The 17384-nt window shown below is 35.9% G+C and overlaps 1 protein-coding gene across 2 annotated transcripts in view; it reads left to right on the top strand.

The window, feature by feature from the left end:
* The window catches only part of BMP2K (BMP2 inducible kinase), a 145523-nt gene that overhangs the window by 90350 nt on the left and 37789 nt on the right, over positions 1–17384 (top strand). The window contains exons 10-15 of one of the 2 annotated variants that reach the window (XM_058433536.1): positions 2329–2492; positions 2887–2994; positions 7492–7700; positions 8519–8617; positions 9277–9461; positions 15386–15543. In XM_058433536.1, the coding sequence (XP_058289519.1) occupies positions 2329–2492; positions 2887–2994; positions 7492–7700; positions 8519–8617; positions 9277–9461; positions 15386–15543 (923 nt within the window). The remainder of the gene's footprint in view (positions 1–2328; positions 2493–2886; positions 2995–7491; positions 7701–8518; positions 8618–9276; positions 9462–15385; positions 15544–17384) is intronic. The other variant, XM_032149198.2, reaches the window with a different exon arrangement.

The following is a 17384-nucleotide window of genomic DNA, read 5'->3' as shown; positions in this document are numbered from 1 at the left end:
AATATAAATTTACTTTTTGTGAATATTAGTGAAAACTCGAAAAAATCTAAATGTATACAAAGCTTAATATTAAAAAATTTAGTTTTTTCCATGTAAAGAGCACATTTTGGGAGGAGAAATCATTTACTAGCAGTTTCATTACCTACATGTTTTCAAAAAGCTCCTGTGGGTTTCTCAGCTGCCTTCAATCTGTGGTATTCTTTGCCTTCTTAAAAGGTCGCTCTCATCTCCCAGAACTTTGCATCTGCTCTTAGTATGGTTTAAGATGTGAAATTTATCTGACACATGTCTTAAAGATGGAGACACTGAGAATCACTGGCCTGGCAGATGGAAACATTGAAGGATTTTAAGCAGGAGTGTGAGTCTGAGTTTTAGGAAAACTACAATGATTTTCTTCAGGTGATGGCAAGGAGAAAAGAAGGGAAGCAGAAAAACAGCTCTGTGACTGTTGTAATGGTGAAAATGAGACTGTGCAGCAGTATTGATGCAATAATTACTGTTTTTAACTTCAGTCAATTTTGTATCTTCCCTATGCCTAATCTGCCCAGGCATTTTCTTCCCATTCCTTCACATACAATGCCTGGTTTCTTTGTCACTGCCTAATGAAGTCAAACTTATTAAGAAAATTTTAAACCCCAGTTTCTACCTGAAGCCTTCTGTAGCCAAATTAGGTTAAAAGTACAATTACATCTCCATAAACTCTTGACAGCACTAGCTTGGCACTGATGATTTTTACTATCTTATATTTATTACATTTCCACTAACATGTGCCCTGTCTTCCTAGGTATGCTGTAAATTCTTTGAAGACAGGGTGTTATGCAGTGTTTTGCTGGATATCAGTAAATGTACAATACATATTACTGCATTGATAAAACAGAGACATCAGAGTGAACAAAGTATACAGACTTTCAATATGCTTCTTAGGGCTTTTGCTATGCCTGCATGTGTTGTGAATCTCTAAAGAGGGTTTGGACCAGCAACAAGACAACGTCAGGTCTGGCCTGTACTAGCCATTTAATACAGAATGGATAGTTAAACAGAGAGATTGTGTACAATATTTCCCCCAAATTACTTGAGCTTAGGGAGTATAGCATTGATTGTAATGCCACATCAATAATTTGATGTCAGTAAATACTTGATTATCATTAAAACAAGATATAATTGATTATATATATACCGATTTATGTATCGGTATATATATGTAGTATCTGTATATATTTGGCCTATTAGTTCAATTTTAATGTCTTTTACCATCCCCATCCCATCTAGAGCTTAAGTGTTACTTTCAGAAAACAGCATACATATAATTCTAAGATCTTTTGATTCAGCGTCACGTTTTTTTTGGTTCCTCTTGGAAAGATAGTTGTTAATAGAGCTCCCTCTTGTGGTATACACAGATATTGGGAAACAATTGGATCTGTGCATTTGCTGATAGATGCAAATGCAGCAGATGTGTGCTTCATAAATCATATGTATGTAAAAATTTTAAGTATTCACTTGAAAATGTGTAAGGGGATTTAATAAAGATATTTTATTGTGAATCCTGTTGGAAAGTGAACATTTGGTCCTATTAACAAATAGGAGTTTTTGTACTTAATTTATAGAAAGCAAGTTGATAAATACATAAATATTTTACCTTTTTTGTTTTTTTAAAAAAGCAAATGTTGGTGTCTTCTCAAATTATATTTATTGTCTCTTGATTTCAAAACTGTGTTTACTGCTTAACTACTCACATCTGGGGCCTAAACTAAGTCCTAGTGGGATAAATTTTATATACTTTCCAGTCTGTGTTCTAAGTAAAGCAAAGTTAAAGATTCAAGAAGTTGAATGTGAGCAGGTGGCATCTGTTAAAAGTTCTGGCTTATTTTGTTTAACATGCCCTAGGCCACAGTCTTTTCTTTTTTTATGCCTTGGAGTCCAAGCAAAGGGAGATTATTCCTTGCTGTTTCTTATTTTTATTTCCCTGACAAGTTCAGAGAGTGGCTGTCAGTTTTGTCCAAAACCTTATGAAAAGGTTTCTGTTTATTTCCTTTCAGTATCATTTCATCTCCTTAAGAGCAATTTCTGGGACTATATTCTTTTTCTGCTGGTTTCAGTAGCAGACTATGAATGGTTGTGTACTGTTTTAAGGAAAATTGTTAGTTTTATTTATTTTTCTGTCTTTAGTAAACATTTAATACTTGAAAATGAGCCTTAGGAGAAAGATTGGGACTAATGCAATTATCAGTAATAGTTAAAATGCATCTGTTGAGTTGAATGCTTTATAGAATAAATAGTAAATTAGAAATAATCCCAATATTTAGAATGAAATATATTCTTCTGTTGTAGAATAACAGATACCATTGGACCAACAGAAACCTCAATTGCACCAAGACAAAGACCAAAGGCCAACTCCACTACTACTGCCACTCCCAGTGTGCTGACCATTCAAAGTTCAGCAACACCTGTTAAAGTCCTTGCTCCTGGTGAATTCGGTAACCATAGACCAAAAGGTAATAGAGCCCCGCCAACCTCATCCTCTTAAAGGTTAAAGTTAATAAACCTTTTATGGTTTGATTTCTTGACCTCAGGTGATCCTTAATATTGTAAAGCAGATAACATAATGCTTTCAGAAACTTTCTACTGATGTCTAATAAATTCAGTTGGTTTCTCAACAATTCAGTTGTTGTGCGCAAAGGGAAGTTACTGGCAATATAAAAGTATGGTACAAAAAAACTCACAATTTGCTTTGATACTATAAATACAAACTCTTATCCCTAGAGTCATCAACTAATAGGGTTTGAGGTTGGGAATAAAGTTCAAAGGTATGGAAAAAGTCTATGTTATATGAGAAAGAAAGTTGAAACACTAGTCTTACAAAGTTATATGTCTTTGTATTGCACCTAGAGCCTTGGCGAAGGACTATCTTGAACCATCAGTATGGACATTACAACATAAAAACTTACCTGATTTTGAGAAAAATTTACTCATCTAAAGTATCTCCTAAGCATTATGGTACAGTGTGGTACTTAAAAAAATTTTTTTCCCCCAAAGAAATATCCGTAACATTGGAGTAAACTTATTTTTCTCAAGGATCTGGGGTATAACCTGAAGACTCACCTTAAAGAAATCCTGTTTTGCACTTTATTTCATGGTAAATCTGTCGTGTTTTAATGTTAAAATGTTTTTAATGAGGATACCCTAATGGTTAAGAGCGTACATGTTGAGTCTCACGAACCTGATTTGAGTCCTATTTCTCCCATTTTTTAGTAATATAGCTTCTAAAAGTACTAGTACCTATCTTAATAGGATTATTGGGAGGATTAAATGGCTGTTTAATGTGATACCTGATATACGATATGCCTTTGATAAATGTTAACTATTAACTACTGTTACTATCAAGTAAAGTATATGTTCAGGAAAGGTGATGTTTTTATTTTTTATTTATTTTTTTGAGACGAAGTCTCACTCTTGTCCCCCAGGCTGGAGTGCAATAGCACGATCTCGGCTCACTGCAACCTCCGCCTCCTGGGTTCAAGCCGTTCTCCTGCCTCAGCCTCCCAAGTAGCTGGGATTACAGGCGCCTGCCACCACGCCCAGCTAATTTTTGTACTTTTAGTAGAGACGGGGTTTCACCATGTTGGCAGGCTGGTCTCGAACTCAAAGGGAAGTAGGCTTTGCTCTGTATTGGATACTGTCAAGAAGAGGGCGTATGAAGCTGGGTGCAGTGGCTCATGCTTGTAATCCCAGCACTTTGGGAGGCCAAGGCAGGTCGAATTGCTTGAGGCCAGGAGTTCAAGTCCCAGCTACTGGGGAGGCTGAGGTGCAGATGATCCCTTGGACCCAGTAGGTGGAGATGGCAGTGAGCCAAGATCGCACTGCTGCACACCAGCCTGGGCGACAGAATGAGACTGTCTCAAAAAAGAAAAAAAGCAAGAGGTGTTATGATATGTTTAGGTTTCTTAATATAAATTTTGTCTAGAAAGAAGGAAGCTAAAGCCTCAGTCGCTAAAGATGTTGAGACATTTTTGGGGTTTGGACAACGTTCATGGTTTTGTCGCTGTTCAGACATGATTTTGGAGTGGTCTTATTTTGATCCATCAAAGTCATAGTGTCCTTGTCTAATGTTGTGTGAGATTAGTCAACAGGAGAGCACCAAGACTTAGCTGTGATTGCCAGGCCTAATCTTGATGTCAGGGGCCGTGTTTCTCTTTCTTACATGCTTTCAGTTTAAGTTGGAAAAATGTTCCTCTTTTTCTCCCAATAAGTGCATTTTTTTAAACATTTCTTCACCCTTTAAAAATAATACAAAAATTAACACGTGAGTATTGTATTTTAAAATATTCGGATTATACAGTAGTATTCAGTGAAAATGTAAATGTCTCCCTCCATTTTCTTCCCAGAGTTAACCAGCAGCTGTTTAATGTTCATCTTCCCAGTCCTTTTTTATATTTTTACATGTATATATACAGATATAAATAATTCATGTTGTATTTAAAATAAATGGAGGCCGGGTATGGTGGCTCACTGCCTGTAATCCCAACACTTTGAGAGGCCAAGTTGGGTGGATCACTTGAGGCCAGGAGTTTGAGACCAGCCTGGCCAACATGGCAAAACCCCATCTCTACTAAAAATACAAAAATTAGCTGGGTGTAGTGGCATATGCCTGTAATCCCAGCTACTTGGGAGGCTGAGGCACAAGAGTCACTTGAACGCAGGAGGCGGAGGTTGCAGTGAGCCAAGATCATGCCACTGCACTCCAGGCTGGGCAACAGAGCAAGACTCTGTCTCAAAAATAGTAAGTAAATAAATAAAATAAAATAAATGGAGTCATACTATACATACGTATTAGTTCGTTTTCATGCTGCTGATAAAGACATTCCAGAAACTGGGAGAAAAAAAGAGGTTTAATTGGACTTGCATTTCCACATGGCTGGGGAGGCCTCAGAATCATGGCAGGTGGTGAAAGGCGCTTCTTACATGGCAGCAGCAAGAGAAAATGAGGAAGAAGCAAAAGCAGAAACCCCTGATAAACCCGTCAGCTCTCATGAGACTTATTCACTATCACAAGAAAGACTGGCCCCCATGATTCAGTTACCTCCCTCTGGGTCCATCCTACAACATGGGAATTCTGTGAGATACAATTCAAATTGTGATTTGGGTGAGGACAAAGTCAAACCATATCATTCCACCCCTGACCCCTCCAAATCTCATGTCCTCACATTTCAAAACCAATCATGCCTTCCCAACAGTCCTCCAAAGTCATAACTCATTTCAGCATTAACCCAAAAGTCCACAGTCCAAGGTCTCCTCTGAGACAAGGCAAGTCCCTTCCACCTATGAGTCTGTAAAATCAAAAGCAAGCTAGTTACTTCATAGATACAATGGGGGTACAGGTATTGGGTAACTACAGCCATTCCAAATGGGAGAAATTGGCCAAAACAAAGGGGTTACAGTGCCCGTGCAAGTCTGAAATCCAGTGGGGTGGTCTAATTTAAAAGCTCTAAAATGATCTCCTGTGACTCCAGGTCTCACATCCAGGTCATGCTGATACAAAAGGTGGGTTCCCATGGTCTTGGGCAGCTCCTCCCCTGTGGCTTTGCAGAGTACAGCGTCTCTCCCGACGGCTTTCATGGGCTGGCCGTTGAGTATCTGCAGCTTTTTCAGGTGCATGTTGCAAGCTGTTGGTGGATCTACTATTCTGGCATCTGGAGGATGGTGGCCCTCTTCTCACAGCTCCACTAGGCAGTGCCCCAGTAGAGACTCTTTGTGGGGACTCTGACTCCATATTTCCCTTCTGCACTGCCCTAGCAGAGGTTCCCCATAAGGGCCCTGTCCCTGCAGCAAACTTTTGTTTGCGCATCCAGGCATTTCCATATATCTTCCGAAATCTAGGCCGAGGTTCCCAAACCTCAGTTCTTGACTTCTGTGCACCCATAGGCTCAACACCAAATGGAAGCTGCTAAGGGTTGGGGCGTCCACTCTCTGAAGCCACAGCCTGAGCTCTATGTTGGCCCCTTTGTGATTTCTTTTTTAACCTATAAGTTACTTAGGGGGCTGTTGTTATTAAATTTTCAAGGAGATAAAAGATACTAAAGGCTTGAAGGATAGGGGGAAGTGAGGGGTAGGGAGAGATTTACTAAAGAATATAAAATTTTAGCTAGATAGGAAGAATAAATCCTAGCATTCTATACCACTGTAGAATGACTAGTTAACAATATTTTGTATAATTTCAAATAGCAAATAGGTATAAAGAGGATATTGAGTGTTCCCAACACACAAAAAAAGACAATGCTTGCAGTGACGGTTTTGCTAATTATCCTGATCTGATCACTCTGCAAAATATGTATCAAAACGTCAATATATATCCCATGAATATGTACAATTATTATTTGCCAATTAAAAATTTTCAAGGTGAATGATTTTTGAGTAGTTATTTTAATACTCTTTCAACTGGAAAGAAATACACTTAAAAGGCTAATGATGGTTGTATCTGTGTGGTGGAATTGTGATTTTCATTTTTTAACTTACATTTTTATAAGTATTTTCAAGGATAATTAAAATGAACATGCATTTCCTTATAATTAGAAAAGTTAGAAATAGTTATAAAACTATTTTCATAAAGCTGTTGTACTTAGGTCTGTGGAAATTTGAGGATACTAACATTGATGAAAAAAGAACCCTTCTCTCCCCCCTTGCACTCTCTCCCCACTCTTTTTATCCTCTAGGATTGAACAGTTGCATTTGAATGTAGGGTAAGTTATTAGAGGAGAATATAGAAATTATGGTGTATTAGTGTATTACATTGTGTATATCTTACTTTTTAGTTAATTTTTAAAGTTTATTCATAGGATTTGCCTAGGGTATAATTTATGGAGCTTATAAATAAATATCCATTTAGGAGACAGTGTTAATAGATTCATTACAGTGAGCATTTATTAATCATCTTTTGTATAAAAGGTTTTTGGGGACTCTTAACAGATGAGTAAGTCATCATCTCTTCCCTCAGGGTCCCTGGTTAGGAAATAGCCATGTAAGTCATTAATATGTGCAAGACAGACTGAAATGTAATAAACTGAGTGGAAGTGCTAGATGAAGGAACAAGGAAGAGAGGTTTGAGCTAAACTTTAAAGAATAAGAATTTCACTAGGTGGAAAATGGCATCCTAGACAGAATTATATTGGTACTGATACATACTCATGATAGTACATGATATTGTTGAGCAGTGTAGAACAAACTAACATGGATGTTGTGTTCATGGAGAGCCAAAGTATGAAACATGAAGTGTTTCTAAGATGTTGACTTGTTCAGAGCTGTAGACGGCAAAATTAAGCTTCTTTGGTACTTATAATTAAAGTAAATCCCTATAAACTCTATGCATATGGAAGTTTTTGTGTTATAAATAAGGCTATAAATGCCTTAAATTATTATTGAAATGAACATGTTGAAATCCAGCTTTTTAATTGAAATCATTAGTATGTTAATGTAATAAGTGTTTGGACCTGTCTTTAGGGGCACTAAGACCTGGAAATGGCCCTGAAATTTTACTGGGTCAGGGACCTCCTCAGCAGCCGCCACAGCAGCATAGAGTACTCCAGCAACTACAGCAGGGAGATTGGAGATTACAGCAACTCCATTTACAGCATCGTCATCCTCACCAGCAGCAGCAGCAGCAGCAGCACCACCACCACCACCTACTTCAAGATGCTTATATGCAGCAGGTAATTTTTTTGTTTCTTTAGATAGGGAAGTAGTGTGAAATTGATGCAGCAAATTGAGTATCAGTGAATTCCTTTTTGTATCATGGGCACCTTGAACTCTAGATTTGAGTAAACACTTTCCCCAATTTTCTGATTATGAAAGAATATGTATTTAATTTGCAATCAGTGAAATACTTAAGAATACTCTAAAATAGGTTGCATTGTGGCCTTATGAAGAAAAGAATGTTCATCTGAAACATTTAGTACTCACAAATAAGCACTGCAGTTTATAATGAATATTATCTGAGGTTACGTTTTGAGTTCACAGACTAGTAATGCTATTGTTGGAAAGGTGATATTAGGCTTTTCAGAAGTAACATTGTCTTAGATTTTTGTCACACTCCTGGTTTTGGTTGATAGATCCAGAGTGGAGGGTAGTAAGTAGGTGGTACCATGGGATGCCCAGAAGTCACCACAGAAGGGGAGATAAAAGGAGAGTAGATTTAGTGTAATGGGTCTTGGTTAGAAGTTACTCAGGTGTCTTTATCTTCTAGGAAAAAGTGGTAAATGTGTTTTGGTAGCTTTCTTCTAAACATCCTTAAATTATGCTAAAAATGGTTTTAATTGAATCTGTTATGTTTTGTTGATAATTTTGAAACCAGTTCTGATGAGCATATTTATTAATAAATTATAGTAATTTAGAGTATAGCTATTTTGTATTGATGTTTGGACTACTGATTTCTCAAATCATTATGGTAAGATCAATACTTTAAAAAAGGGCTCTGACACAAAAAAGGCATGAATAACATTTATTAATTTGTTTGATTTTCTCATTGTAGTATCAACATGCAACACAGCAGCAACAGATACTTCAACAACAATTTTTAATGCATTCAGTATATCAACCACAACCTTCTGCATCACAGTATCCTACAATGGTAACTTAAATAATTTCTAGAGATTTCTCTGAGTATACATTATGGTGTTGGAATTCACAGTATGAATCATATTATTCAGAATTTAATAATTCAAAATCAAGTAAGTTAATTGACATGTATTTTATCAAAGCCAGTCATATATTCTCAAACAACTTTAAATTGCACTGAACTATGGCACCTGAATATGGCACATAGTAATTGACCGATAACATACATCTCTTATGTTATTACATAAGGGAAATGATGTCTTACCTATAGTCTTTTGTCACATGTCTCTTTCATTCAGCAAGTATCTATTGAGTAAAAAAATGAAACCCAAAGGGAGAGTATATTTTCTTCAGAGAATAATTTGACCTTTTTTTTTTTTTTTTTTTTTACAGCAACCACTATATTAGTGATTTTAAGCTATTCTTTTTCTTAAAATACTTGAAAGAGGATTTTTGATTCTGGCCAAGTGAGCCTACCTTCACAACTTTTTAAAAAGACTTATTTCATCTTGATGTAGTTTTCTAGTAATAGAGCAGCTCCTGTAGATGATTGTTTTTTACGTTTCTGATTTTGTCACCAATGTGAAAGGAAGGAACATAGTAAATAGATTCAGTGCTGACAGTGCTTTAGGACTGGAGCATTGTGTTGTATAATATCATTTCTTTTTTCAGATGCCGCAGTATCAGCAGGCTTTCTTTCAACAGCAGATGCTAGCTCAACATCAGCCGTCTCAACAACAGGCATCACCTGAATATCTTACCTCCCCTCAAGAGTTCTCACCAGCCTTAGTTTCCTACACTTCATCACTTCCAGCTCAGGTTGGAACCGTAATGGACTCCTCCTATAGTGCCAATAGGCAAGTATTTTTCCAGTGAAAGCAAAGGAAATTATTGTGGAAGTGGAAGTCATCGTTGAATGGTCGGTCATTAAGTTCTCTTAAATTAATTTAGAATTTATCTTTTTGTAGAGCCACCCATTCTCTCTTCCTAGTCCTGTCTTCTGGTCCCTTGGCATCCCCATCCTTCCATCTCCTCAGTTAATTCTGCTAACTGCTATTTGTAGGTAAGGTGTAGCAACATCTAACAGCATTTAGGGCTAAGGATATTATTGGCTTGTATGTAAAGGCATTTGTTGTAATATAAGTATAAACAACACCCTAACAAGTGACTTCTGCAGTTAAAAAAAAATCCTTGTAGACTTTCTCTATTTACATGTTATTACCTTTGATTAATTTTACTGTTTACTCATAAAGGTTGCATAATTTAATTTAAATAGGTATAAACATTTTTACGTATATATATTTTAAGATGATATATAGTATACATACTGTTACCATAACATAGTTGGGAATAGTATATTTTGGCTATTTAGACTTATTGGTTAGTAGAATTATAAATTAAATAACTTTGGTACAAAATTTCTTAAACTTACATACAAAATGGCACGTGCTTTGGCATCTTGTAATTAAGAATCATCATCAATGCCTCCTAATGTTTTTAGATACCTAGGAGGTAGGAGCTGTTAGACTTCCATTACAGGAACACTGAAGTTCTCATACAATGCTATTTAAGGATTTGAAACATTAGCTGAGAAAAGGTGTCTATAAGCTTTGGCTCAGAGTTGAGCAGGAGAAACAGCAGCATCAGTAGCATACTTGTACACTGCATCTCAAAAGAGAGCTAAAGTATGCAGTTTGCTATAGAATGCCTCCCAACCTCTGTGTGTGTGCATGCATGTGTGCGCACATGTGCAAGAGACAGATGGTGGGGCAGGTATGGTAGAGAGGGAGACAGAGACGAACTGATTTCTTGAACTACTTTTCTAAAATAAGAATTGGGGTGGATGAATTAGGACAATTTTGTCCAGGGAGAGAGCAGAGTATATGGTCAAAGGCCAGTTTAAAGGTCCAGATCAGGCAGGGTGCGGTGGCTCACGCCTGTAATCCAAGCACTTTGGGTGACCAAGGCAGGCAGATCACGAGGTCAGGAGATCAAGACCATCCTAGCCAACATGGTGAAACCTCATCTCTACTAAAAATACAAAAATTATCTGGGTGTGGTGGTGCGCGCCTGTAATCCCAGCTACTCGGGAGGCTGAGGCCGGAGAATGGCTTGAACTTGGGAGGCAGAGATTGCAGCGAGCTGAGATCATGCCACTGCACTCCAGCCTGGCAACAGAGTGAGACTCCATCTCACCAAAAAAAAAAAAAAAAAAAAAAGTTCAGATCAGTATTTGCCAAACTCTTTGTCATTTATCTACTCTAGTTAAATTTTTTTGCTTTATTCACATAGTGCTTTTTTCTTTAATAAATTAGTAACATTATTGTATATAATAAAATTAAAACATATTATACATTTTAAACAAATATCCACTAAAATATAAAGTATGAAATGTAAATAGTAATCTAATAAATTTGCTAAGTCCCCTAGTGATAAGAATGGAATAATTTTCCTCATTAAAAATCAGATATTCTGCTTGATAATTGCTTAGTTTAAGATACTGATGAGGCTATTGTATTAATTAGATGATTGCTTTTTTCCACTTTTGATGCTAACTAGCATAAAAAATGTCAAATCTAGTTTATTTAGTTGGAAAATAGAAAAGATATTAAACTGTCTTCTCTGACATAGCATATATATTGTGTATACTTCATATTCTAAAAGTCGATCAGCTCCTGGAAGCAAAGTTATGTCACTGTTGAGAATGGGATGATGAATTGGAAATCTGTCTAAACTTCTGATTAGTTACAAAGAAAGTTGGATATCCAAGGATTTGAGGCATACACTGGTATGCAAGGTGCTGATGCCTGTAATGTATATTAATTACTATAGCGCTGCCTGCTTTATTCTCATTTGTAGTGATGCTATTCGACAAATCACAGGTTTGATACATTAGACACTTTTCTTTTAATTTCTGTGTAACTATTAACAAAATGAGTTATCACAAAAATCATCTTGCATTCCCCAGGTTAGGAAATATTGGGTTGCATATCTGGGAAAGTACATAAGACTTGTTTTACTCCACTCCTATGAAATATGTACTTAAGGATATGGTAGAAAAAATTATACACTCAGCCACTAAAGATTACAAATGTGGAACTTCATGTGGGAACATTGCTCCATCCACACTTGGTACGTCAGTGCTACTTCATTAATATTATTATACTTATTTAACATCACATTGTATGTTGAGTATAATATCTTCTGTAACAATTTAAAAAGAGCTCTAAACTAATGTTCCTGCTTATGACAAAGTCAGTGGAAGAAGAGAATTGGGGTTAAATGTTTGTCTCTAAGTGGGTAAGGGCTATTTGAGTAGAATATAAGAAACCAAGTAGTAGTTCCTTAGACAGGGGGAAAGAGTCACTATCTTTGTTGGAATGATTATTTCCTTTTCTTTTCCACTATGTTTTGCTAAACTTTCTACTCTTCCACCATGTTAATTTATCTTTAGTATGAATATCAGAGAGTATTATTGTGTTATATTCCAATAATAGTTAAAATAAACATCATCTATGCATACGTTATCTTCTTATGATATAATTGCCCTGTTAGTTATCTGTTGATGCCTAATAAATTATCTCAAAACTTAATCGTTTAAAACAGCAGTAAACACTTATTATCTTACATACTTTCTTTGGATCAGAAATTTAGGGGTGGCTTAACAGAGTAGTTGTGTCTGGTAAGGCTGGGTCGGCTGTCCTCTGAAGGCTTGGCTGGTGATAAAGGATGTAATTTACAAGATAGTTCACTCACATGGCTTTGGGCAGGAGGCTTCAGTCCCCTGCCACATGGATTTCTTCAAAAGACTGCTTGAGTTTTCTCTTTGCCAAGGCAAAAATTATTTTGAACAAGGAATTATTGATTCTGGTTTCTCCCTCAATGAGTGATCCAAGAGACAGAGCAAGGAGGAATCTGAAATGTGTTTTTAGACCTAGTCTCAGCAGTCATGGGCTGCTGCTTGTGCCATATTTCATTTGTTAGAATTGAGTCACTAGATCTAGCTCATGTTCAAGGGCAGTGAAATTCGGTTTCACCTTTCAAAGGGGGGATGTCAGATAACTTGTAGACATATTTTAATACCTGTTTAAACTAGGTTAAGGTGATAACCCTATTGAGTTACAGTCTGCCGATAGGAATCCATAAATTTATTTTGGGAATAGGAAGAGGGTGATTCATATAGGGAATCAGAAAGTTCTAAAAGGAATGATTGACAGACAGGAGTGGGGATGCCCATCTGTCTTTGAGTTTTACCCACTGTGATCTGTTTTTTTTTTTTTCCTTCAATTTTCTGGATAAAAACATCTGATCTGTGTTTTAAGGACTCTGAAAGTCCTTAGAGATAGTTTTGGAATTAGAGATGGGACTCTGTCACACAGAGGCAGGCTCAGACTGGCAGTTAATGCATCCAGAATGGACTTTAAACTGAATTGTTTTTTAAATTAAGATACCTAAGTTCTATTTACTAAGCAAGTCTATTTACTTGTAGATAACTTACTATTTATTTTCCTCTATTATATGCTAGCCTTCAGTAAGTATTTAAGTATCCTATTCTTGGCTCAGATATACTGAAGGGGCTTGGACTAAGGGATTAAATAGACGACTTTTGCCTTTTTTTTTTTTCTCTTCTAAGACCTGTTTGGTGGCAATGGCAATGAGCTCTCAATGGTTAGGTAAATTTAGGGAATCAGTTAAGACTTGTGAAGTTGAGATACTACTTTGAACATTAGGATTCTCCCTTCATTACTACTGTTAAGAGGATTTGCATATGAATTATGAAAGGAACGTAATAGCTTTCTTACATTGTCTCGTTCTTATACTATACAGTCATGCATTGCATAACAATGGGGACATGTTCTAAGAAATTGCATCATTAGGCAATTTTATCGTTGTATGAACATCATAGAGTGCATTTACACAAGCTTAGATGGTATAGCCTACTACACATCTAGGCTTTATTATATAGCTTATTGCTCTTAGGCTACAAACCTGTATAGCATGTTACTGTATTTAGCACTATAGGCAATTGTAACAGAATGGTAAGTATTTTTGTATCTAAACATAGAAAAGGTATAATAAAAATATTGTATAAAGGATTAAAAATGGTACATCTGTACAGGGCATTTACCATGAATGGAGCTTCGAGGACTGGAAGTTTTTCTGGATGGGTCAATGAGTGAGTCATGAGTGAATGTGAAGGCCTAGGACATTACTGTACACTATTATAGACTTGACTTTATAAACACTGCATTCTTAGGACACACTAAATTTATATAAAATTTTTTTCTTCTTCAATAGTAAATTAACCTTAGTTTACTATGACTTTTTTACTTTATAAACTTTAAAAATTTAAAAAACATTTTGACTCTTTGGTAATAACACAAAACACAAACATGTACAACTGTACAAAAATATTTCCTTTATATTCTTATTCTATAAGTTTTTTCTATTTTAATTTTTCTTTTTAAACTTTTTTGTTGAAAACTAAGACACAAACACACACATTAGCCCGGGCCTACACAAGATGTGGATTGTCAGTATCACTGCCTTCCACCTCCACATCTTGTCTCACTGCAAGTTCTTTTGGGGCAATAACAGGCATGGAGCTGTCATCTCCTATGATAACAATATCTTCTCCTGGAATACCTCCTAAAGGACCTGCCTGAGGCTGTTTTACAGTCGACTTTAAATAAAATAAGTAGAAGGAGTATACTTGAACATAACTCAAAAATATGGTACAGTAAATACATAAAGCAGTAATACAGTCATTTATTATCAAATATTATGCACTGTACACAATTGTATTGCTATACTTTTATACAACTGGCAGCCCAGTAGGTGTGTTCAAATCAGCATCACCACACAGGAGTAAGCTGTTGTGCTATGGTGTTACAATGGCTACGATATCACTAGGTGATAGGAATTTTTCAGCTCTATTTTAATCTTATGGAACCACCATCATATATATGGTCCATTGTTGAGTGGAAGATCGTTATGTGGTACATGACTATATTTCCAGGCTTGGTTGAGGGAGAGGTACACAGGGATTCTTGGGTTAAGAAATCTTTATATTCTCATCTTCTCTTAAAAGCCAAGAGCCCTGTAGGATAATTTTCATAGAACCAGTGGTCTCAGGCTCCAGACTCTAGATACTTTAAATACTATAATAATTTATTATATGCAAAAATAACCCTCATTTAACTTTAGCTCATTTATAAAGCAGTCCTAGCAATTCATCTTTTGTTGGTAGCTATATATAGGGAATGCCTTTGTCAAAAGGAAAATTACTGTGGTGTCCCAGCATAACCAAGGCATTTGATCACTGTGTTCAGTAGTGATTTTAGAATGATACTGTCTGATAAGGTGACTGATTTTTACTTTAAGTCTTGTTTACTATGATAATAGCAGTTAATATTTATTATTTTTACTAGATATTGTTCTCTTTGCTTTACGTGTATTAAATTATTTAATCTTCTCAGTAACCCTATGAGGTGGATACTATCACTCCTTTTTACAGAGGAAGTTGAGGCAGAGAAGTTAAGGAACTTGCCCAAGGGTACACAGCTAGTGTACCTTATGTAGGTGATTATGGAGCTCTAGTATACCTTATGGAGGTGATCTGGATCCCATATGTTCTCCCTCTCCATCTCATGCCCTTGTCTGTCATCTCTGTCATAAGGAAATGATTTTGTTTTCTAAGTATTTATAAAGTAGGGCATTGTAAATTTTTATTTTAATTTTTCTTTCCATCTTCTTTTTTCTTTCTCAATTATTACTATAGGTCAGTTGCTGATAAAGAGGCCATTGCAAATTTCACAAATCAGAAGAACATCAGCAATCCACCTGATATGTCAGGGTGGAATCCTTTTGGAGAGGATAATTTCTCTAAATTAACAGAAGAGGAACTGTTGGACAGAGAATTTGACCTTCTAAGATCAAGTAAGGGACACTTGAAGGCTTATTTTGCTTCACAGTAAAATAACAGCTCTATTATTATTCAGCAAGGCCAAAGACTTTTGAGAATGTGTATGGAAAATTCTTTTTGTGCATTTGAGGGCAAAATTCAGGCCATCTTCTTATACATATACTATCAAATTATGTTGTGTGCATTAGAAATCAGTTGCTTGATAGTAGCTATTAAACCCAATATTGCTGATAGTATGCTAATATCCTAAAACTTAAATATTGCATATCTATGAATGTTAAATTCAGAATATCTCTAAAACATGGAAAATTGATGTTTCAATAAAAAGGGAGACATTATTATTTTGCCTTACTAATGACTTTGCAGCTCTGTTTTTCTGCACACTCAATAGAAATAGTGTGGGTCTGAGATGCCCTTTGAAAATGCCTGAAAGAAAACATGGGCTACTACATTATGTTAATGTTTTGTAATGCCCTTTTAATGAGTGGTGACATAAAAGGGCTGCTTTGTTGTCCTGCTATGGCAAAAATTAAATAAATTCTTTTTCACTTTAAATCAGATATCTCAATGTTTTTACTTGGTATCATTGCTTTTCTTTGAACTACCTAATATATGTCAAGCTTCGCCACACATATTTTAGAAATGTCCTTTTTTGAAAGAATGATGTGAGTGTTTTGAGTAGGTTGCAAAATAGGAGCAAAAAGCTCACTTCTAGAGTACGTAGATAATTTTCAGGTTTCTGAGGCTTTGTGTGTGTGTGTGTGTGTGCACATGTGTGTGCAGGTGTGCTTTTCCCCTTTTGCATGTGAAAAGGTCTTAATAGTCCCTAGTTTATAGTTCCTAGTTCCTATTTCATTTAGGTAATTGGCCTTATGAGAATGTTTAATAGATGAAATGCTTTGTTTTGAATTAGTATATATTTTATGTAAAATTCCTGTAAGAATAGTTTGGGATTTAAATTTGTATTTTATATATTGGTTATATGATTATGAAAATTAAATTGATTATTAAATGCAGATATAAAAATAAGTTCTGAGCCGTTAATAAAGGTTTCTTAATAAAACTGATCACATGTTACTAAAACAATTTTTTTTTAAACCAGAACTTTTTTTGTTTGGCGTTTTCCTAGAATTTATGTTGAGTAGGCCCAAAAGCAAGATTTTTTTTTTTTTTTTTTTTTTTTTTGACTGAGTTCTGCTCTTGTTGCCCAGGCTGGAGTGCAATGGCGCAATCTCAGCTCACCACAACCTCCGCCTCCTGCATTCAAGCAATTCTCCTGCCTCAGCCTCCCGAGTAGCTGGGATCACAGGCATGTGCCACCACCCCCAGCAAATTTTGTATTTTTAGTAGAGATGGGATTTCTCCATGTTGGTCAGGCTGGTCTCAAACTCCCGACCTCAGGTGATCCGCCCACCTCGGCCTCCCAAAGTTCTGGGATTACAGGCGTGAGCCACCATGCCCTGCTCTTTCAGAGTGATGGAAGGGGTAGATACAAGGTGTAACCAAATCATTATAATTTATTGGATTATATTTAAAGCAAAAGATATTAATCTTAATGTGTACTGGCCAGGGTTTGCTAAATTAGTATTTTCAACTGCTTAGGTAAAAAATTATTTTTAAAAAATGAATTTATGAAATGGGTATTCACATTATTTTGTATCTTATGAAAATGTGTTATTCTAAGCTCCCTAGAATTTGTAATGACATCAACGTAGTTTTATTTACTTAGCATAGGCAAGAGTGACATATGAATATGCCTATATATATATAACTTCATAAAAATTGGGTTGAGCATGTAAAATTCTTAAGTAGCTACTTTTAAGAATAGCTTAAAACTTCATGATCAGATAATGTG

The sequence above is a fragment of the Hylobates moloch genome, unplaced genomic scaffold (assembly GCF_009828535.3).
Source record: "Hylobates moloch isolate HMO894 unplaced genomic scaffold, HMol_V3 SCAFFOLD_2, whole genome shotgun sequence".
Lineage (NCBI taxonomy): Eukaryota > Metazoa > Chordata > Mammalia > Primates > Hylobatidae > Hylobates > Hylobates moloch.
Note: the sequence above shows the minus strand (reverse complement) of the source record. Positions and strands in the feature narration are given on the sequence as shown.